Source organism: Myodes glareolus, chromosome 8 (assembly GCF_982192425.1).
Source record: "Myodes glareolus chromosome 8, mMyoGla1.1, whole genome shotgun sequence".
Classification (NCBI taxonomy): Eukaryota; Metazoa; Chordata; class Mammalia; order Rodentia; family Cricetidae; genus Myodes; species Myodes glareolus.
In genome coordinates this window covers 41,737,173-41,759,384 of record NC_142033.1, presented here as the reverse complement: position 1 = coordinate 41,759,384, position 22,212 = coordinate 41,737,173, and the positions used below count along the sequence as shown (strand labels likewise).

Here is a 22,212-nt window from a genome sequence, read left to right as displayed (position 1 = left end):
TTCTTTCCGAAGAACAGTCAGTGCTCCTAACCGCCGAGCCATCTCCTACCATATGGGTTCAAGAAAGTGTCAACTCCCTTTGCTTACTGAACCATGTGGCCTACCATTTCCTTTCTCCTCCCGGTCTTCCTTCTATTTCCTTCTTTTGAGACAAGGTCTTGTGTAGTCTAGGTTGGCCTCAGATATGCTATGTAGCTGAGGATGATACTCAATTTCTGATCCTTCTTCCACCTCCTTAGTTTGTGATCACACTCAGCCAGGATTTCATGCCTTCTAGCCACTCTTAACCAAATGATTCTGGACTTTCTCATTAGCAGTAATGTTCATTTAATTATCTTCATACAGATTATCTTCAGCGTTCTATGGTGCTTTGCTTTTTTGTTTGTTTGTTTTGTTTCTTTTCTTTTCGAGATAGGATTTCTCTGTAGCTTTGGAGCCTGTCCTGGAACTAGCTCTTGTAGACCAGGCTGGTCTCGAACTCACAGAGATCCTCCTGCCTGTGCCTCCCAAGTGCTAGGATTAAAGGCATGTGCTACCACCGCCCAGCTGCTATGCTGTGTTTTAATAGTTATATTGCTTACTAGGAGCTCTGTCTTTTGCTCATCTCCCCTCCCTCCGCCTTAAGTTTTGAGACTGGGTTTTCCTTACTGTCTTTGGGGCTTGTTATGTAGCTTCATACTTAGAGAGGTGCCTGCCTCTGCCTCCCTAGTCCTGCAATTAAAGGTGTCCAACACCGTGCCTGGCCATCAATTTTGTACTTATGCATTAATAATGCTTTGTGGATCAAAGTAGTATCAGAAAACCCAAGACTAGAACTCCTACCTCCTACTGAACTGGTAGAAGAAGGTTTCAGAGTTTCAATGAGGGTAACAGCTTTGCAGTTACCCTCATTCAAGTTGCAATGATAAAATACTGCCCTTCAGGGGTTTGTGTAAATGCTACAGCCTCTGATTGTTGCTCTCTTCATTGGTAAAATGTTGGTTTTCCTTCTTAGACATTATGTTTCCATTATTAGTCTGGCAGCCTCCACTGAGAAGTAAATTATAAAACAAGGCTTTGTAGCTGGATGGTGGTGGCAGCGCAGATACTGGATTAAGGAATCCCAGTACTGGGAAGTGCTAATTTTCTAAGATACAGGAAGATGGTTCTTGTGTATATTTATCATTAATAAACTTTTGAACAAAAATATTTTGAAAATAATGAGCTACTGTCATCTCAGATAGAAAGAAGTTATGAAAGAAACCATTACTTTTTAGGATGCATAAAAGTCATGTTTTTTCATCCTGTGCTTTTATTAAAATACTACAAGTGATAAAAATTAAAAACGTGAATTTCAAGTTATATAGTGTTTCTATACTGAAAATATATATCATATAAAAAAATAAAACTGGTTGATGGTTTTTTAGAGGTGAAAGAAGATGCTAAAGACCTTAGGCAGTTCCAACCTTTTAGAAAGTGCTTATAAAAGCCATAACATTTATTACTGAGTCTTTTGTGAGACTATCATAAATGTAGGCATGTTACTTACATTAAAATATGGAATTCAAATAAAAAAAACCTTGTACATTAGGAGTTTAGTTTTAAGTTGAGGAAACTGGCAAATTATGAGCGTTCAATATGTAGACTAGTAAACTAACAAGGGAATCATAAGGCGGTAAGTGGAGAGAGCTTGTTTGCAGGCAGATAAGGTGTAGAGCCTTTAAAAGAGAATGCTGACGTAATCACATTGGGTGTTTTTCTGAATTATTTAAGGTTACCATGGCTCTTGAGGATGGTTGTCACAAGATTATGAAAATACTTGGAGAAGCATTAAGTGCAAAACAAATAGATTTAGATAAGTTTAAAGTAGGTTTGTTATAGTCAGAAGATAGTTGTTGAAGTAAATAAAGCAGAAAAATAAGGCATTATAATGAAGCAGGAAAATAAAGTAAAGGCATTAGCAGATTCTAGTAAAAATTTAGGGTTTTATCATGGAAAGGAATGCCTTACCTAGAGTGTTCATCATTGAATGATGGTAGTGGATGGTGTAGTAATTTAATCAATATCTAGAGTTGTTATGATTAATTCAAATGAGAGCTTATGGCCTAAATGACTTTTACTAAACCATAGACTTTGTGATTGAGCAGAGATAGTGTAGAGGCAGTGTCTTAGCAGCCAACTGCAGATGAATAGCAATTCACGGAATTGACCATAAAGATAATTTGTCTTTAATAAAATTCTTATAAGGTCAACAAACAATTGTGCTCTTGTTCAGATTGATACTATTTTATTAAAACTATTGAAGTTAAAATGTGTTTGCTTGAAAATTTTTTTAGGTTTTAGAAAAGCATTGACTTATTTACAAAAGCTGATAAATATGAAAAGTGGGTTTTAGTTTTTTATTAGGTAATATTTTAAAATAGGCTTTCTTCTTGCTGGTATAACTAACATTTATTTTCTGTTTATTTTTAAGACGAGCAAAAATCAAATTAAAGTAGATCTTGTAGATGAGAATTTTACAGAATTAAGAGGAGAAATAGCAGGACCTCCAGACACACCATATGAAGGCAAGTACTTTTTTCTGTATCAAAATATTGTGTGTATTAGAGCTTGTCTGAAAGATTGAGTCAGAGTTATCTTGAGCATCTATCTATAAAATTCATGAAAGGTAATTTTATTTGGCTTAGGGTAAGCTGCAGTTTATAAAATGATAAATTTTTACACTTCACTAATTTTTTTTTTATTGAACTTTAGCTAATTTTTAACAAAATTCTTAAATACATTTCATAGAGCCAGGTTACAGGTTACATAGGCTATAATTTAACATTCCATTTGTCTTATTCTCTTCTACCATGTCGAAAAGCGTAAAGCTTCTTTCTTTATCTTGTTTTCAATTCTGTTTTAAAGTAGTCACACATTTTATAGCATGGTAGGATTAAATATAAAATGTTAAGCCTTGAACTTAGATATACTCAGATACCCTTGATGTGACTAGTAACAAACCTTGTTATAACATTTTGACTAATAAGATGTTGGTTTTACTTTTAAAAGTTTCTTCTCTCTTTCATTTATTTCATTTGCTCTCATTATTATATAGGTTTTCAGATAGTGTTCTTTACTTATGATTATTTTAAAACATACAAAAATAAGAAAATAGCTTTGCTGATTTTCATATTCATGTCTTTTAGCTTTTTACTTTAGAACCTGGAATTAAGTTTATGATAAAGGATGAAACTGTAGTATTTGGATTAGTCAAATCTTCATTAATTGGAAATTTGGGTCATGTAGGATAACCATGACTTTTACAATTTGCTTAATAACTATTCAAATATTTGTTTAATAGAAAGCATATGGCCTTGTGTGGTAGATCTTTCTTGTAAGATCATTACATGTATTTTATCATTCAGTTTTCACCTAATTTTAGACGGTAAGTATAATAATTCCTGTTTAATAGACATACTTGTGTTAGATATAAGTCATTTGTCTAAGGCCACACTTCTTAAGTGAGAAAGCTGAGATTTAGCTTGCCTTTAACTTCAAAGCATATGCTTTTAAATAACTTTTTGCTTTTGATTAAATCAGGATTCATCAAGTATTAGAAGTGGTGCTTATGGCTTCTTTAAATGTAATACTCTCAGTAATCTGTTGTGAAGTTCAGGAAAACCCAATATTGTTGGCAAATTTTGTTTTCATTCAAGACCTTAAAAGATCCTATAGTATTGTTATAAATTCTTTCTTGTTGTTTTTGAAACAGGGATTTTCTTTGTAGCTTAACTCTCAGCAGGTTCTCCTTTTCAGTTTGTAAGTGTTGGGATTGTAGATGTGAGCCACCCTTGTCTGGCTTTCCCCGTACTCTCTCCCTATTCACCTCTGATTCTTTGAGACAGGTTCTCTTGTGACCTAAACTGTTCTCAGACTGGCAATTGTGTGGTTGAGCTTTGTTCTGAGTTCCTGCTCCTCCTGATTCCACTTTCCAGCACAACTCATATGCCTCAGGCACCAATTTTGAAGTGCAAACTAATATTATACTAAGAGTATTCCATACTAGTAGTATGTCTGGCTTGTACATGTTTGTCATGTTCTCTCCACGTCCCAGGGTCTCTCACTATGTAGCTGTGACTCCCATGGAACTCACTATGTAGACCAGACTGGATTTGAACTCACAGAAATCTGCCTGCCTCTGCCCCACACAGTATGGGGATTAAAACCATGCACCACCATACCTAGCTCATTTAGCTTTTTTGACATCCATTAGAAGATTTTAATTATCTTACAAAAATCAAATGTTTTAGTAGTTTTGATCTCCTAGCTTATTTAATGACAGGTATTATAATTGTGTTTTGTTTTTCTCTTTATTTTTTTGTGGTGCTTAGGATCAAATTCAAGGCCTTGTGCATGTTCTCAAGCAGGTATAAACTGAGCTATATCCCTAGCCTCATAATTCTTCCTGAAGTGCTTTTTGAGATTGTTCAGATATTTTTAAAATGCAAGAAATAATATTATTATTCTAGAACTCTGCAGCAAGCTTATATACACAAGGACCTCTTAAGCTCAGTGAAAAGAATGTTACCTTATTAGCCATGTTTCATAAGTAAATGAACTTGTAAAAAGTAGATAATATATAATTTTTCTTAATTGAGATAAAACATTATATATTTATTAGAAACAAGTTGCTTATTTCTATAGGTGCTTCAAAATAAGACAGTATTTTTAATTGCTTTCCTAAGATTTGGGGACATGTGCTTGTTGTAAAAATGTTACAGCAATGTTTGAAAAAAAAAAGTACTATTTAAGTAATAAACTTTTCTTTCTGAATATAAGCACAGGTGAAAGGTTGGTCTACTGCAGAAGGCTTGCTGTTTTGTTTTTGAGGCTGTGGGTCTTTTTTTTAAATTGAAATTGTTTGTTTGTATTTTCCTTTTGCTGTTTTTTTTTTTTTTAAACTGAGATAGACATTCAGCCTGCTTTTGTTTTTGGCCTAACTTAAAGCTAAATAAAAGTTTATCTCTAAAATATTCATCTGTATTATCATTAAAAAGCAATTTTACATAGAAATTTAAAAAAACCAGATTGTCAAGGAAAATAAACATGGAAAATTCTCATACTGCATTTTACTTACTCGGTTCTCTTAATTTCCTTTCCTAAATAATTTAGTGGTAAAGAACTAAGTTATTTAGTTATTTTTGTCTAGAAGTTCTTTCAAATTTGTTGAATTTAAATGGGCAGTTCAGTAATTCTTATCCACTTTTTCCTTCTCTTTGGAGGATGTTAAAGTTCACAGTTGTTTCTCTGGATATAAGGGGCTCATACTTGTATCCCTAGCATTGGGGAGGCTGAGAATTGCTCTGAATTCAGGGACACCCTAGGGCACTTAAGTCCCAAAGTCCCAGATATAACTAGTCTACAGAGGATGTGTTTCATCAACTTACCCCCACCTCACGAGATAAAAGAAAAAGTTGCTAAATGCTTTATGATTGGAAGCTATTAACGAGCGTAGTAGCATGCCTGTAGTTAGCTATTTAGGAGAGTAGAAGTAGAGGAAGAGTGACTTGAGTCTATCAGTTTAAGGCTAGCCTATGTAATATAATAAGACTTATCTCTAAAATAAAGTGGCATAAAACATAAATAGAATAAAAATTATTCTTCAAAAGGTAAATAAATTATATTGAAGATTGTTGTGTATAATGCTTATAAAAGTCCCTTAGATACTCAGTGATGGGGCCATTTGTACGACTGTGGGCCCTTGAGATTACATTACCCAGAGTCTTTTAGGTGCTTTAATGGGTTATGATGTTTGCATAGGTTAGGTCACGTAATGATGTATTTCTCATATCCATTGTCAATCAGAAATTATTGTATGTCATGACTGATCTTACAGTGATTTTGTATGAAAATTGTTATATAAGACAAACCAATGTAAAATGGAGCAGAAATACCTCCATAATCTAACAGTATTTATGTAAGATATCTGTAGCTCTTAGACTACTCCTAAAATTGTTTTAATCATCTAAGAAGAAAGAAGTTTGTGACAGGTCATAAAGCCGACACTTGGGAGTTTAGTCAGAATAACAAGAGGATCTTCTGTGAAGAGAAGGACCTGTGTGGACCCTACACCTTGTGTGTGCTGGAGCCACTTACTCATGTGGAGTATAGTCTGTGGTTTTGTTCTCACGTTTAGTAAACTGCTACAAAAGAAAAAGATGAGTCTACATATTTTTCAAGCCAATTGTATTATACCTGTATTTGGAGTTGTTACTTAATTCTTAGTATAAATGGTCATCTCCATATTTACAAAATTCTTTTTAGTACTCTTTTCTTGCCTGTCTTTTCTTTTGTTGTGTCTACTTTTCTTTATAATACACTTTTACTATATGTTCTTGATTCAGAGTTCTTGTTCAATTCATATATCATTTAACAGAGGGGACTCTACCAAAATAAATTGTAAGATATAAAGAATTGGAATCAAAGCTTTTGAAGATGGAGAATGATGTTGCATTTCTGTAATCCCTGCACTTGGAAGGCTGAGACAGGAGAACTACAGGTTTGAGGCCAGCCAGGACTAGATAGTGGACCTTGGGATTTGTGAGGGACAACAGGTGTGTGTTGCTTAAAGAATCTAGTATCAGTGAAATGCTCTTTTATTTTTTTTGAGATTCACATGCATACATTCATAACAGTGGAGAAAGGTAGATTTGGTAGGACCCCTGATATACTGACAACAGTTCTCTACTTAAATTTTTCAAGAACTGAATATTTAATGTTAATAATGCCAGTAGCACACTTCTGTGTTACTTTTCACATGCATATGAAGGAATAATATTGTAATGAGACATCTAACTTACGTAACTAATTCGTTCTTTTTTTAAAATCTAGTTCATTTTCTGATTATTAGAAAAATCTATTAGTTTCATGTGTATTTGAATAGCACCCTTTTATTTCCTTTTTTGAAAATTTATTTTTATTTTATGAGCATTAGTGTTTTGACTGCATATATGTCTGTGTGAGGGGGTAGGGTTCTCCCTAAAACTGAAGTTACAGATAGTTGTGAACTGCCATGTGAGTGCTGGGAACTGAACCTGGCTCCTTTGGTAGAGCAGTTGGTGCTCTTATCCACTGAGCCATCTCTCCAGTCTCTTATTACCTGTTTTTTAATAGTGAATCTTTCATGTTAGTGGGTCATGAAATCTAGAACTGGGAGGTTAATTAGATGCAGAATTTTGAGGGGAAGAAGAGAGAGAGAGAGACAGACAGAGAAAGGAGGAGGAGGAGAGAAGAGGAGTCTTTAAGGCATGCTAGCTTTGGATGCTCTCTCTGCTCTGTAGGTCAGCAGGGTTTTGAATCAGGAGATCTTCTAGTCTCCCCATACCATGTACTATAGCATTGTAGGATTGTGCTGCACACCCAGTTAAGAGATGATATTCTTTGCCAGTCTCATCTCTTGCAAGACTTTCTACTTGGTCATGATTCACTTTGAATACTTCATTTTTGAGAACCTAGCTACATTTTTCTTATTTTTAGAATTTTTAGAAATGTCTGTTTAACTTGTGGTTGGTAAAGGTAACATCAGAACCAAACAGAATATTGCTTTTGGTTTATATAAATTTTTGCCAGTTAGTACTTTGTGGAATACTCTATATAGTACTTTGTTAGAAGAAGATAGTGTTATTTCTTTTGCCTGTTTTATGTTTTGTTCTTTGACTTTATTTTGAAATTTTAAACAAAATATTGACATCTAATTTAGGGAGAAAAGTTGATTCTTTTGTTCGAGACAGGTTTTATGTAACCCAAGCTAGTCTTGAACTTCTCTATGAAGCCAAGGTTGGCCTTGAGTTCCTGGTACATCATCCCCCCCCCCCCCCCCCCCCGCCCCCGCAAAAACAAGACAAAACAAAACAACCCAGGGCTTTTCTGTGTAGTATCGGCTGTCCTGGAACTCACTCTGTAGACCAGGTTGGCCTCAAACTCACAGAAATCCCTTTTCTCTGCCTCACGAGTGCTGGGATTAAAGGGGTGTGCTATCTCCCCTACTTCCCCCCCACGCGGTGGTTTTCTTCTTTCTATACTATCCAAGTTCTGGGGTTACAGGTAGGGGACACCGTGCCTGTCTAAGGGGCATGAATGGGAAGACTGAAACTCTGGGGGAGACCTAGCTAAGAGAGCTTCCCTTTGCTAATGCTCTATCTCTGTTTTGTCTCCATACTGTGTGTGCTATAATTCCTTCTGCGCCCCCACACCTGTTTCCTGCTAATACCTCTTACCAGGTGAACTAGAGAACACACGACCTCTGAACCTTATGCTACTAGTTAATAATGAAATATTTGACATTGGTTTGTCTATAGAGTTAATGTATTTTGGTTCTCTACTTTTATTACTGCTAATTAATATAATATATATACAGTGGACATTTTATGCTTTAAGTATTATAAAATCATGAGTGATTATTTTTGGAATTTTAATTTTCTCAGCACTCAATACAAAATGATACTTATTTTGAAACAGTCTTTCATTGTATTTGATTTCACATATTAGAGTTGATCAGCATTCTCAAATTTGTTTTTTTCCATTTTTTTAGGTGGACGATATCAACTAGAGATAAAAATACCAGAAACATATCCATTTAATCCCCCTAAGGTATGGTAAACCTGTTTTTTATGCATGTAGTTTTAAAATATTTTGTATTTCTTGACTCACCTTATTAATAGATAAATATCAGTATATTTTAGTACTTTATTAAAGTTACAACATTCAGAGTAAAATGTGAATAAATTTAATGGACAAGATTTCAGGCACTGGTCAATGGTTTACTTCTAAAGTTATAATGAGAAGCAAAGCTTACTAAAGCTAACCATTGATTGCTGTATATTGAAGTATAATTTGTATCTCATAATGGCCTAAATACTCTTTTCAGTTAATTAGCTAAATTATTGATTTAGAGAAAGGTTCTTGTTTTAAATAAATGTTGTTTAAAGAAGTATATGTTCTACACTAATTTAGAAATTATTGAGGATCAGGGATTAGCCAGCTCATTGGTAGAACACTTTGCTTGCATGTGCTAGTCCTTGGGTTCTATTTTAATTACTGCCAAAAAGAAAAACCTCCAACAAACCACAACAAAAATGAACAAACAAACAGAAATGAGTAAATCATACCAAAGAGTTTACCAACAAGTCTTCTACTCTCTGCTTTTTTGGAGCTCACATTGTAGGAGGGAAAAGCCATTCTTTTATGGTGATGAATATTGAGAGAGTGTTACTCTAGAATTTTATGCAGCAGAGAAACCTATTCTAAACTCGAATTCTTGACGAAGTCATCTTCTTCATGCTTTTACATTTATAACCATTGGCTAGGCATTCAATTTTATTACTTCCTTGTGTTGCCTGTTATGTGCTCAACAGTCTTAAGTTGTCCTACTCATTCTTCATTCAGTAAATGTTTCTAAAGGAGAGTGCTGCTGTCTTTCTATGCTAATAGTGTCTAAACTCCTTATCCTGACACAGCTTCCCACAACTGCATCTCAGTTTTCTTATCCATCTTAGTCTTTTATTCTTTCCATCCATCCATGAGTCACATTTTCCAGTCTAGATTATTTGCTGCTTATCGATAGATGCTTACTCTTTTGTGCCTTCTTCTGTTTTCACTTGGGTCTTTATCCATATTTGAAACTCTAGTTTTCCTTTGAGCTGTGCATAGAATATTATCTTTATAAACTGTGCCCAATAAATACTTCTTTTTCAGCTTTCACTTAAAAAAATTAATAGATTTACCCACTCTTATCCATCCATCTGTCCATCCATCCATCCGTCCATGGTCTTACCATGTAGACCAGGTTGGCCTGGAAACCAGAGGTCTGCCTCTGAGTGCTGAGTTTAAAGGTGTGCATCACCACACCCAGCTAAGAATTCAACAGACCGTTCGTTCATTCATTCATTCATTCATTCATTCATTCATTCATTCATTCAGTGGAAGAACAGATACTAGAGAGTCCAGAAGAGTTTCTTGAGTACCTTGGAGCTAGGGTTCCAGGTGGTTATGAGCTGCCTGACGATTCTGGCAACCGAGCATGGATTTTTTTTACAAGAACAGCAAGCATTCTTTTAGGTTTTAAAAGGTATGTGAGTGTTTTGTTTGCATTTGTTTGTGTGCACTGTGTCATGTAGTGCCCACAGAAGCCAGAAGAAGGAATCGCCTGGTACTGGAGTTAAAGATAATTGTAAGCTGCCACATGGTTCCTGGGGATCAAACCTGGGTTTATAGAAAGAACAGCCAGTGCTCTTAATCTCCGAGTCATCTTCACAGCCCTCCTCCATGTTTTTAACCTCTGAGACAACGCCCCCCCCCCCCCCCCCCCCCCCCCCCCCCCGGCGACAGTGCCTCACTGTACAGCTCTGACTTGCTTGGAACTCCCTATGTATACCATGCTGGCTTCGGTGCCAAGAAATCCAATTGCTTTTGCCTCCCAAACACTGGATTTAAAGGACCTTATTAGCTTTCCTGGCCTGTATTTTTTGTTCTCAAAGGTGTCTCTGTGTGTATGTATGTGAATGTGAGAATGCTGAGTGTGTATGGGTCCCCATGGAGACTGGAAGAAGATACCCCTTGTAGCTGGACTCTGAATACAAGCAGTTCTGAGACATTGTCAGCTGCCATTTGTGGGTCCTGCACGAACAACAGATGCTGTTAAGTAATGAGCTGTCCCCCATCTCATTAGTATTTTATCAAATTAATTTAATGCTGACAAAGTACCAGTTCATGTATTGAACCTGTGTCTTTTAGTGTCGTTATGACTCCTATGTTTTATCTGTAGCTTTTAATAGTGTAATGTTCGTGATTAGCCTATCATAACAGCTGAAATGTTTTGGGATGCATCACTTAGCCTGCTGGTTTTTCTGTTTAATAGATAGGAACCTGTAACCACTGGAGATGACAGTTTGTAGGACTGAGTGAGGCCCTCTGGTGCTGTACCAGAAACTGAGAGAAATTGAACCAAAATACAAACAAAAAGGAATTACTATGGTAGCAAAAATTCCAGGTTGAATATATTTCATTGTTTTCTGATACTCTGAATTGAGCCTGTAGCCTTGTACACATTAGACAGATACATTACTTAGCTTCACCTGCAGTGCTCCAGGATGAGTTTTTGAGCACCTGACTCTGTTCTTATGAACATCTGTTTTATGATATGCCTGATTGTTGAGGGGAAACAGAGTTTGCTTTTCTCTTTGTAATTGTAAGACACAAGTAAAATAAAATTTGCCTATTTAACCCTTTGAGACAGAGTAGCACAGCCTGGATGTATAGTGAGGATGACCTTGAACTGCTGATCCTCTTGCACTCACCTGAGTGCTGGGATTTCAGGCAAGGCTTTCTGCATTCTAGCTAAACACTCTAGAGCTGTATCCCTAGTCCCCTTAGCCATTTTTAGTTGTATTTTTCAGCAATATTTTGTATTCCCATTTTGTTTGACCATAAGTATCTATTCCAGAATTTTGTCATCTTCCTAAAATGAAATGCATGTTTATTAAACAGTAATTCTGTAGTGCTCTACTTCTATCTTTTAAAAAACCACTGTTTTGGATGTGGTGGCACACACCTTCAATCCCAGCCAGTAGGGGTGCGAGTGTGGGGGAGGCAGAGGTAAGTGAATCTCTGAGTTCCAGGCTAACCTGCAAGTTCCAAGACAACTAGAGCTGCAGAATAGAAGAGACCCTGTCTTACATAAAATTCCCCCTCCCCCCAACAAAAGCAAAGAAGAATCATTGTTCTGTTTTTTTCTGTCTATGAATTTGGCTGTTCTGGATTCATTTTATAAGACAAATCCCACAGTATTTGTCCGTGGGTGTCTGCTTTAGCATTTTGTTGCCTCCGTTCAATCATGTTACAACCTGTCAGAATTTTCTCTTTTTAATGCTGAATGTTTCTTTCATTGCATGTACACATTCCAGTTCATTTATCCACTCATGAGTGGACTTTAAAATTTTTGCTTATTGTGTATGTACAAACATTGACTCTGTAAATGCAAGTGGGCCAATGTGCACACATTGATGTTTCTTAAAGGACAAACTGTGGGAGTTGTTTTTCTCCTACCACTTGGGGGCCCAGAGGTCAAACTCAAGTTCTAAGACTTGGTTTGGTAACAAGTGCCTTAGGTCTCTGAGCCATCTGGCTAGTCAGTGGGCTTTTTGTTTGTTTTGAGACTGTGTTTCACTATGTAACTCATAGAGGTCTGCCTGCCTCTACCTCTCAACCTCTTAGAATTCTCAGATGCTTAGAATTAAGGTATGTGATACTATGCCCAGTGGGTTTTTGTTTTTGTGAAGGGCTTTCCCTGTATTGCCTGTGCTGGTCTTGAACTCTTAGACCCAAGCAATATTGTGTCTTTTATTTTCTCACATGGAAATGGACAGGAAGGAACAGGCTTTATAACCACTACATTTTCTGTATTAGGTAACGATAGTGATAACTGTCACTTGTGCTGTGAATTTTCATTTTCTGTAATGACCTTAGCTTTGACAGGTGAGAGAACTTGGGCTAAGAGATTAACTAGCATCAAGATAATTGAGAATTAGGTAGTTTGTATGTTAGGTTATTGGGCTGATTATTCGTCTGAGATCCTGATGCAAAAGGAGTAAGAATAAAGTATTCCCTCGTGTGTGTGTGTGTGTGTGTGTGTGTGTGTGTGTGTGAGTGAGTGATTCAGTCACGGGTCTTCAGGCTTATGTATCAGTTGCTTTTTCTCACTGGCTCATGTCCTTAGCCCTTTCAGGTTTTTCTTTTCTTTCTATTTTTGTTATGTTCAGGTTGAACATGGGGCCTTGTGCCTACTAGGCTAATACTTTTACCCAGGGTTTCTTCTTGAGTTAATAAAAATAATTTAGAACTAGATTCTGATAGGCTGGGGATATAGTTGTTTGAATTCCCAATTAGTATGGGCAGCTCAATACTGGACTAGCCAATATAGCTGTTTAATATATGAAATAAATAGTAATTGATTTTTTTTTATTTTGCATGTATGCTTTTGTCTGCATATATGTATGTGCACCACATGCATGCAGTGCCCTTGGAAGCCAGAAGAGTGCTGTGTATATCTCCTGGAGCTGGAGTTAGAAAATGTTGAGAGAGAATTGGGGAGGTGGTTCAACAGCTAAGAGCACTGGTTGAGTCCCAGAACCCACATAATGGGTCATAGTCTGTTGACCAAGGTTTTTGTCCCTCCCTGCCCTGCAATCGTTTCAGCCCCAAATAAACACACCAGAGGTCTACATTAATTATAAACAGATTGACCTAGTTTCTCAGACTTCTTATTAACTCTTATAACTTACATTAGTCCATAATTCTTGTCTGTGTTAGCCACGTGGCTTGGCACCTTTTTTGGCGAGGCAGTCACACCTTGCTTCTTCTGCGACTGGGTGATGAAAGTAGACTGATTGTTTCCTCTTCCCAGAATTCTCCTGTTCTCGCCCCACCCTCCACTTCCTGCCTGGCTACTGGCCAATCAGCATTTTATTAAAATACAATTGACAGGGTACATACAGTTCATTATCCCACAGCAATGGTCATCTGTTCTTCCAGTTCTACAGTATCCAGTGCCTTCCTTTGGGTTCCTGGACACCAGGCATATACATGGTGCACAGACATAAATGTATGCACAACACCCTTCTACATTAAAGTAAGGCAGGAAAGATCTGCACCTTTGACTCTTTAAATCAGTTTATTTTTTAAAAAGAAACATCTTGTTGCTTGGAATTGAATCCCAGTTCTCTAGAAAAATGACCAGTTTCTGTTAACTACTGAGCCATTTCTTCATCTCTGAAATTGAGTATTAAATACCTATACCTATCTTTTTATTTTTTATTTTTTTAAAAAAAAATTTATTTTTAATTAATGTACATTGGTGTCCCACTTGTCTGTGTGAGGTTGTCCAGTCCCCTAGAATTGGAGTTATAGACAGTTGTGAGTTGCCATGTGGGCACTGGGACTTGAATCCGGGTCTTCTGGAAAAACAGTCAGTGCTCTTAATTACTGAGCCATCTTTCCATCCAGCAATACCAATCCTTAAGGAGCGGGTCTGCTTATTTTATTTAAATAATACAGTCTTTTCTTTGAGTGAAGTATTTTCTATTATGGAACAAATATAGTATCTAAGTTTTTTCATCAGAGTTAATGTTGGAATTGTGAACTTGTGTCTAACATGGAGGAGGAGCTGTGATATTTGTTGAAGTAAAGAGTGAGAGAAATGGAGATCGCAGGAAGAGAGAATAATTGTTGCTAATATGACTGATTAAGCAATATCTCTTTCATTTTTGTTCTATAACAATTTTTTTCTCTATATACAATATTCAGATTGAACACTCACTATAGCTAGTGAGTTTCGAATTTCCTTTTCCTTTTTCTTTCTTTTTCCTTTTTTCCTTTTTTTTTAGATAAGTTTGTCTGTGTAACAGCTCTGACTATTCTGGAACTCACTTCGTAGACCAGGCTGGCCTCGAACTCACTGAGATCTACCTGTCTCTGCCACCAAAGTGCTGGGATTAAAGACATGTGCCGCCGCCGCCGCCACCACCACCACCACCAGCACCGACTGAGACACAGTTTACTATGTATCTTTGGTGGCCTGAAGCTTGGTATGCTTGCCTAGACTTTTCAGCAATCTACCTGTCTCTGTTTTCCAAGGGTTGCGAATAAAAGCATGTACCATAGCACATGGCCTATTTTGTTTTTTCAGAGTCTCAGTCCAGATAGGCCTAGAACTCTACACAGCTAATAATGACCTACATCTATGATTCTCTTTCTACCTCCCAATTTTTCCTTCATCCCTGCCAACTTATTTATTTATTTTTTTAAGTTTTAAATTTCTGTAAACTCAGTTCAGGAATTAAAGAAATGGGAGAAGTGTTGGTGTATAGTGGATATCAAGTGGTTAGAACAATGGAGTGGAAAGCATGTGGTTGCTTAGGGGAAGCATAAGGCCCAGGAAAGGCAGAGTGAGAAAGTAGGAAGCTGGTGATTAAAACAATAAGAAAAAAAGAAGTAAGAGATGGATTGCTGTCATACGTTTATTAGTCTGTCACTGCTGAATGGGTAGATAATTGTCTTCTTGAAGAAAATTATCTTTTTTGGACCATTTATATTCAAAATTTTTGTAACAATAAATTATACATCAGTATAAGAATTAATTTAACAGTTTCCTTGGTCGCTTTAATTCCTTGGTTCTGTACATATATAGCTTCAAGAAATAATGTATAGGTTCCTTCCCTTTTAAAAACAAGATATAGTACTTTGCAGTATAGTGTTCTCTGGGTCCTAGGTTTGTGACCCAACACTGTTGCTCCCCACTCCCTCCCTGCAAGAACAAGATGAGTTAATATGTCCTCAGATTACTTGCCTAAAATACGCTTTTTGTCATTTTTAGTAATAATTTAAAATTCTATTTTTACAAAATCTAGCTATATTAGTGTAGTACAGCTTTAAAATTTCTCCACCCTGGAAACTGAGATGGTAAGATCCTAGTTCGATCTTAGTCATCATTTTCTAAACAAAACAAAATGAAACAGAGAAGGTTGAAGAGCTTTAAGATTACTGGAGAGATGGATGGCTCAACAGTTAAGAGCACTGGCTGGTCTTCCAGAGGTCATGAGTTCGGTTCTCAGAAACCATGTGGTGGCTCACAACCATCTTATAGTGGGATCTGATACCCTCTTTTGGCATAAAGTCCATAGAATACTCATATACATAAAGTAAATCTGAAAACAAAGAAATTGCAGTATAGTTGTGTGTGCTGGAACATACCTTTAATCCTAGTACTGGGGAGACAGGTAAGCAGATCTGGCCAGCCTGATCTACATAATTCCAGGTCTGTCAGGGATACGTAGTGAGACTTTGTCTCAAAATATATTCAAAATTTACAGAATGCTGTGCTTTCCTTGAGATATTGCTGATAATTTCAGTGATTCTGTGATGTCTTTATGAGTTTAATGTATTGATTGATTATTAAGTTGTACATTTTTGTGCTTATCTCTTATAAAGAAATAGTTACTGGAGGGCTGGATGGTTCAGTTTAAAGCTCTTGTTGCTTTCCCAGAGGACCTGAGATCAGTTCTAGATACACATATTAAGCAGCTTAGAATTTTTCTAACTCGAGCTCCAAGTGATCTGGCATCCATTTTTTTAGCCTTTTCAGGGACTCATTCAAGTGTAGTTTGAGTGCACTCACGTGTGTGTACACACATGTACATGGTGGGCCATGGTGATGCTTGCAGAGGCTAGATCTCAGTGTTCAAAGCCAGCCTGGTCTACAGAACAAGTTCCAGGACAGCCAGGGCTACACAGAGAATCTTTGTCTGAAAAAAAACAAAAGAAATGGTTACTATGAATAAGTCCTATATGTCTTAGGGACTTTGTATTTAAAAAAGCTCTTGTTGCCAAGTGGTGGAAGCATAGTCCTTTAATCCTAGAACTGGGAAGGCAGAGGCTGGCAGATCTCTGGATTTGAGGCTAGCCTGGTCTACAGAGCAAGTTCCAGGACAGGTTCCAAAGCCACAGAGAGAGCCTGACTTGAGAAACTAAAAAAGAAAAAGGTGGGGAGGGGCAGACTCTTGTTTTATCCCCACAATAGCAATTTTGTCATAATAGTATCCGGTCCTTCAGACACTGGAGATGCTATACCAGGTGGCTGGAGACCAAACAAGGCAGAAATTAAAGATGTGAAGTTAATTGTATGATACAGGAAAAAGTAGAGAAAGCTGTGGGAATAGGTTAGGAGGAAGTGATAAATAATGGAAGCTAAAAGTATGAATTTAGTGCAGGGGAAGAGAGTATAGAAGAATGTTACTGAGAAAAGAAATAGCAATCAAAAAATTCAGGCAGCAGAAACAACAAAATTGTTGATGTGATACTGAGGCAGAGTAGATGTGGGATGAAGTCCTAGCTGTGGTGTAAAGTTGAGCTAATAGCATGGCCTTATACCCGGTGAATGAGCCTCGTCTGTCCCAAATCCAATCAGTAGTAAGCATTTTTTAGAGCTATTGAGAGAAGATAGGTATCACTGAATACAGTGATAGAATATTTATTATTATTTTGTTTTTGTAGCCCTTGCTGGTATGAGCTTTCTATATAAATCAGGCTGGACTTCAACTCTCATAGAGATCTGTTTGCTGGTTCCCCAGTGCTAGGATTAAAGATGTTGGTTACCAAACCCATCTTGATTTTAGTTTTCTTAAACTCTTTAAGTTTTCTCATTAGTGTTAGACATATAATAGTAGACTTTCAAATATTTCTGAATTATTTACTAGTGTTTGAGAATAACTTGTATAGAGAAATTAGGACCATTATAAACCATTAGTACATATGCATCAATTTTTCTTTAAGCCTGTTATGCACTTTACCTCACACTTGGGTAGGTATCATTTAATGTTTCTTTTTGGTTTTACATGCTATTTTATTGGATTTGATATTGGATTTTATTTCTTATCTAGCATAATTCTAGGTACAGTGTAAATATATGATGTTAGGTGTGTTTGTATGTAAAATGTGCGTTAAAAACATTAAACATGTCATTGACCTTTGCCCTTACCATTGACATACTGTGAAAGCTTTGCTTTCTATATGCTTCCTTAGAAAACTATTATAAAGTATATCATTTCTCTTGATGTCATTTTCTTCTAGTTCTATTTTTTTTTTTACCTTTAACGTGTTGGGTTTTTTTTGTTTAGTTTTGTTTATCTCTTGTTGCTTAAAAACTCAAGTGTGCTTTGTATTCTAGGTCCGGTTTATCACTAAAATATGGCATCCTAATATTAGTTCCGTCACAGGGGCTATTTGTTTGGATATCCTGAAAGATCAATGGTAAGAGACTTCCGAATTTGCTCTCTTCTTTGTTGCACAGACTAAGAATGTTAAGTGTGTTAATTCCCCAAAACATAAGTTATACTTTAGGTAGTAGTTTATAAAGTCTCTTAAGTACATAGTTGAAAGTATATTTTAATTGAGATTATGATAGCTTTTTAAATGGACACTTTTAAAATAATACCAGATACTAGTTTTACATTTAAAAAAACTTGAGTTTTGTTTCTTATTTTGGTAAATTTTCTCTTTGTTGTCTTAAGAAGGTATTTATAATGGACTAAAAATGTAAGTTGAAGCAGTCGTCTTTCACTCAGGTGATTTATAGGCAAGAGTTGTTCAAAGTTGTATTAATTGAGCACATGTAAGGCACTCAGGTGTCACCAGTTATTTTATGTGGTTTTTTTTTTTTGCATAAATATTCTTTCACTTCACTTGCCCTGTTCTTTGTAGTTTTTGTATTTTGTATTTTATTTAAATATTTTTGGGTTTAATTTTTTTTCTAAGTATGTCTGTGTGTGCTCATGAGCTATCTGCTGTACACTGTGAAGGTCAGGCAGTAGCCTGCAGAAGTCTTAGTATCCCAGGACTGAGCTCAAGGTAGTGTGGTCTTTGTGGGAAGCAGCAAGCACCTTCACTCGCTGAACTGTTTTGCTGGTGCCTGTGCATATGCAAGGACACTGGGTTGCTTTGTTTGTTTGTTTTCTTTTAAAGAAAATTTTGCTGTGTAGCCCAAGCTAGCTTTTGAACTGAGCTTTCTTCCTGCCTTTCCTTTGAGTATTGGGATTATAGGAGTATATTCTTCGCTCCTGGTAGTGGTTGACTTAAGAGTTCCTGTTCTTGTAGCCCTCAGATTTAAATCCCCCTTCTTTCATTTGTTTGATTGTGTGGTTATCAGCAGATTTGTGCCCTTTGACTTTCTCTTTTGTGTGATCATGTTCATGTTTACTTCATTGGCACGAGAGACTTAAATACATTGGCTCATTTCATATATATAGAATAGAATGAAGCCTCGCATGTTTTAATAGTAATTAATCTGATATATCAGGTTTAGCCATAAAATGTTCTTACTCTTAACTAGCACAAAGTCTTATTAATGAAAAAACTGTGTCCAGAACTATAAAATAAAATTGAGTAAGGCAATATTCAGCTGTGATTCCTGCACTGGGGAGGCAGAGGTAGGATGATAGTTAAGTTTGAAGCTAGTCTGGGCGACATAATAAACCTTGCTTTGAAAGGGGGAAAATAAAAGAATGTGATATCACCAAAGAAAGGAAAGCAGTGCCATTGGTAAGACTACATGGAGCACTGATCTTACAGAAATCATGTGTTAGGGAAAGAAAGTGATGTTTGAGAGCGCTCATGCTAGAGTGATGACATTTAGTCTGTGGGAAGGAAGTTTGCTTTGTTTGAGAACAGAGTAGGATTCCTGCTTTGGTTTCTTTTTGTATCAAGTTTCTTGATTTATTTTAGACTATACTTTACTAGTCACTCTTTGACTTGTGACTTTTTTTGCCAGCATCTTAAAAGTCGAGGTCTCATGGTTTTGTTTGTCTGTAATGTTTATTTACAGTCTTTTATAACTTCATGTCTCAGTGATATCAGTGCATATTTGAATAATTGAAGATGTTCTCTTTTTATTTTGCTTCCAGGATGTCACGTCCATTCCTCTTTGGCTTTCTTTTCCCTGTTTCCACTTCATAACCTTCTTGTCTTTCTGTCTCCCCCGGTCTTTGCCCATGAGAATGCTGCAGGAATCAGTTTAGATTCTTGTTCTCCATCTTTGCTTCTTGATGAACTACTATAATTTCATATTTTCCCATTTACAAATATCCTTATTTATGTATTTACATTTATTCTCACACTTAAATGTTTGCGTTTGTGCACATGTGAAATGTAGAGCATGGAGCGAGGCGGAGGACAAGTTATGGTAGTCGGTGCCCTCTTTCTACCGTCAGACTTGGAGTGTCAGGTCAAGAACCTCTGCTCACCGAGCCATCTTGCCAGCTCATAAGTATCCTCCTCACACTCCAAGCCCATGTTGATGCCTACTTATCTGTATTTGAATTATGTAATAAACATCTTAACTCTATTAAAAACCAACCATCTGAAATCTACTGTTCTGGGAGTTGGTGAGCCACGCCTTTTTAAAATCTCATCATCCAGGAGGCAGAGGCAGGCAGGTCTTTGTTAGGTAGAGGCCAGTCTGGTCTGCATAGGCAATTCCGCTTCAGTCAGAACTACATAGTGAAATACTAACTTACAAAAAAATCCATTTGGACTGCTGTTCTAGAGAATTCAGGTTGGAATCCAGCACCCTCTTTTGGCTTAGGGAGCACTAAGCTCACACAACATGCCCATACACGTAAGTAAATAAAAAAAAATATCTTTTTGCTTCTTTCCTTAGACTTCCTCATTTAATTTGTTCAGTTGGTTAGGTGGAAGCCTCAGTATGATCTTGATTTTAGTGGTTTTTTTTTTTTTTTGAGCCAGGGTCTCTCTGTGTGGCATTGGCTAGCCTTGGAAGTAACTTTGTAGACCAGGCTGGCCTCAAACTCACAGAGATCTCTGCCTCTCAAGTGCTCAGGTTAAAGGCATGCACCCCCACACCTGGCCTGGGTTTTCTTTTTTCTGGCGTTATGTACCCTGTCTACACAAAGCAGTTGATAAACATGCAGTCTCACAAGCAGCTTGCCTACTGTCACTTTGAGTCACAGTCTGCTTACCTTTTATTTGGATGATCCTAGTGGTCTGTCCCCCTCAGTCGCCCACTCGGCTCTGCTCTGGTTATTTTCAACAGTATCATTAAAATTTGTATTCGTCTGTCTGTGCCTACGTGTTTGTTTATATGTGTGCCTTGGTGCACTGGTGGCAGGTGGAGGACAACTTTGAGGAGCCCTTTCCTTCCACCATATGGGTCTTGGGGATTAAACTCAGGTTGTGAAGCTCTCTTGCAGGCTCCTTTTGTACCTCCCTCTCTTTCTCCCTCCTTCTCATCTTTCTTTTTTGCCTTGCTGGTGATTGAACTTTGATCCTCATGACTGGCCAGTGCCTACCATTTGAAATTCACTCCTCTGTGTAGGTGGTGTGTGAGCATGGGTATCAGGGCATGCGTGGAGGTGAAAGGACAACTTTTTGGGGCCGATCTTTCTTTCTGCCTTTCCAATCTGGGTATAGGTTGCCAGCCTGCACTGCAAGGTCCTTTACCTTCTGAGCTATCTTGCTGACCCCAAGCTAATAAATACATTTTGAAATTTCATATTTCTATTTGCCTTTTAGTATTTCTTAAAATAAGATTAATTTTACATATGAAGTGCTGAAAAACTCAGTGAAGTATCAGCACTTGTGACAGTAATGAATAAAATGCAAGAGTTTTTTCAGATACTTAGTTTTTCACATTAACAAATTTAGATTTTAAAGATTAATATAAAACAATAAAAATATGTGTTAATGCCATCAAAGATAAGGTTTCTATAGTTTGTAGGGTTGACTAAGTTGACTTTATGTGGTATTTTAACAGTTATTTCAAAGTGTCATTGAGTATCATTGGCTAGCATTGTACCGTCTGTTTGTTCGCCCACCTGCCCGCACATCCTTCCATCCATCCTTCCGTCCGTCTGTCCATCCATCTCTATCTGTCTACTTATTATTTATTAGGTTGAGCTCTCACTAGAAACACCAGGCTAACCTGGAAGTCAGAAATCTTCTTTTGCTTCCTGAGTGGTGGGATTTAAGGGCACATCACCACACCTGGCTAATATTACTTTAAAAAATTAATACCTTTTTATTTTGAAAATTCATATATGTTGTATACATCGAAATATGACTATATCCCTTCTCATTTTCCCCTTTAACTACCTTACTCTTCCCTGCCATGTTTTCCCAACTTCATGTCTTCATGCTTCCTTATTTATTTATCCATTCATTATTCAATTTATATATTTATGTGTTTAATTTTTTGTGATAGGAAGCCAGAAATAGGCTTTAGATGTCATACTATTACTGTCAATCTATTTCTTTTAAAAGAATCTCTATGAACATGAGGCTATATATCATTTCGACTGTATGTTTGGTTTTTTAACTTTTGATAATTAACAGTTATCCACAATTATTATTTTAGATTTTAATAAGTGGTATGAGAATACAAGTATATTAGTTACTTTCCTGCTGATGTGATAAAATACCATGACCATGATCAACTTAGAAATGAAAGTGTTTATTTTATCTTATGGTTCCAGAAGGCAAGAGTTCATAATGACATGGACCAATGGCAGCAGACAGAGCAGCCAGCCCACTTATCACATTTCGTTGGCATACCAGCAAACAGAGCGAAGTGATCTGGAACTGGGGAGGTTATAGAAGCCTGGTTTATTGACTACTTCCTCCAGCAAGGTT

The 22,212-nt window shown here is 36.8% G+C and overlaps 1 protein-coding gene across 1 annotated transcript in view; it reads left to right on the top strand.

Annotated features, from left to right (window-relative positions):
• Nucleotides 1-22,212, top strand: part of Ube2k (ubiquitin conjugating enzyme E2 K) — a 59,385-nt gene that overhangs the window by 26,417 nt on the left and 10,756 nt on the right. Inside the window, exons 2-4 of the mRNA XM_048415218.3 lie at nucleotides 2,453-2,546; nucleotides 8,552-8,610; nucleotides 17,738-17,820. Of these exons, the coding sequence (XP_048271175.1) occupies nucleotides 2,453-2,546; nucleotides 8,552-8,610; nucleotides 17,738-17,820 (236 nt within the window). The remainder of the gene's footprint in view (nucleotides 1-2,452; nucleotides 2,547-8,551; nucleotides 8,611-17,737; nucleotides 17,821-22,212) is intronic.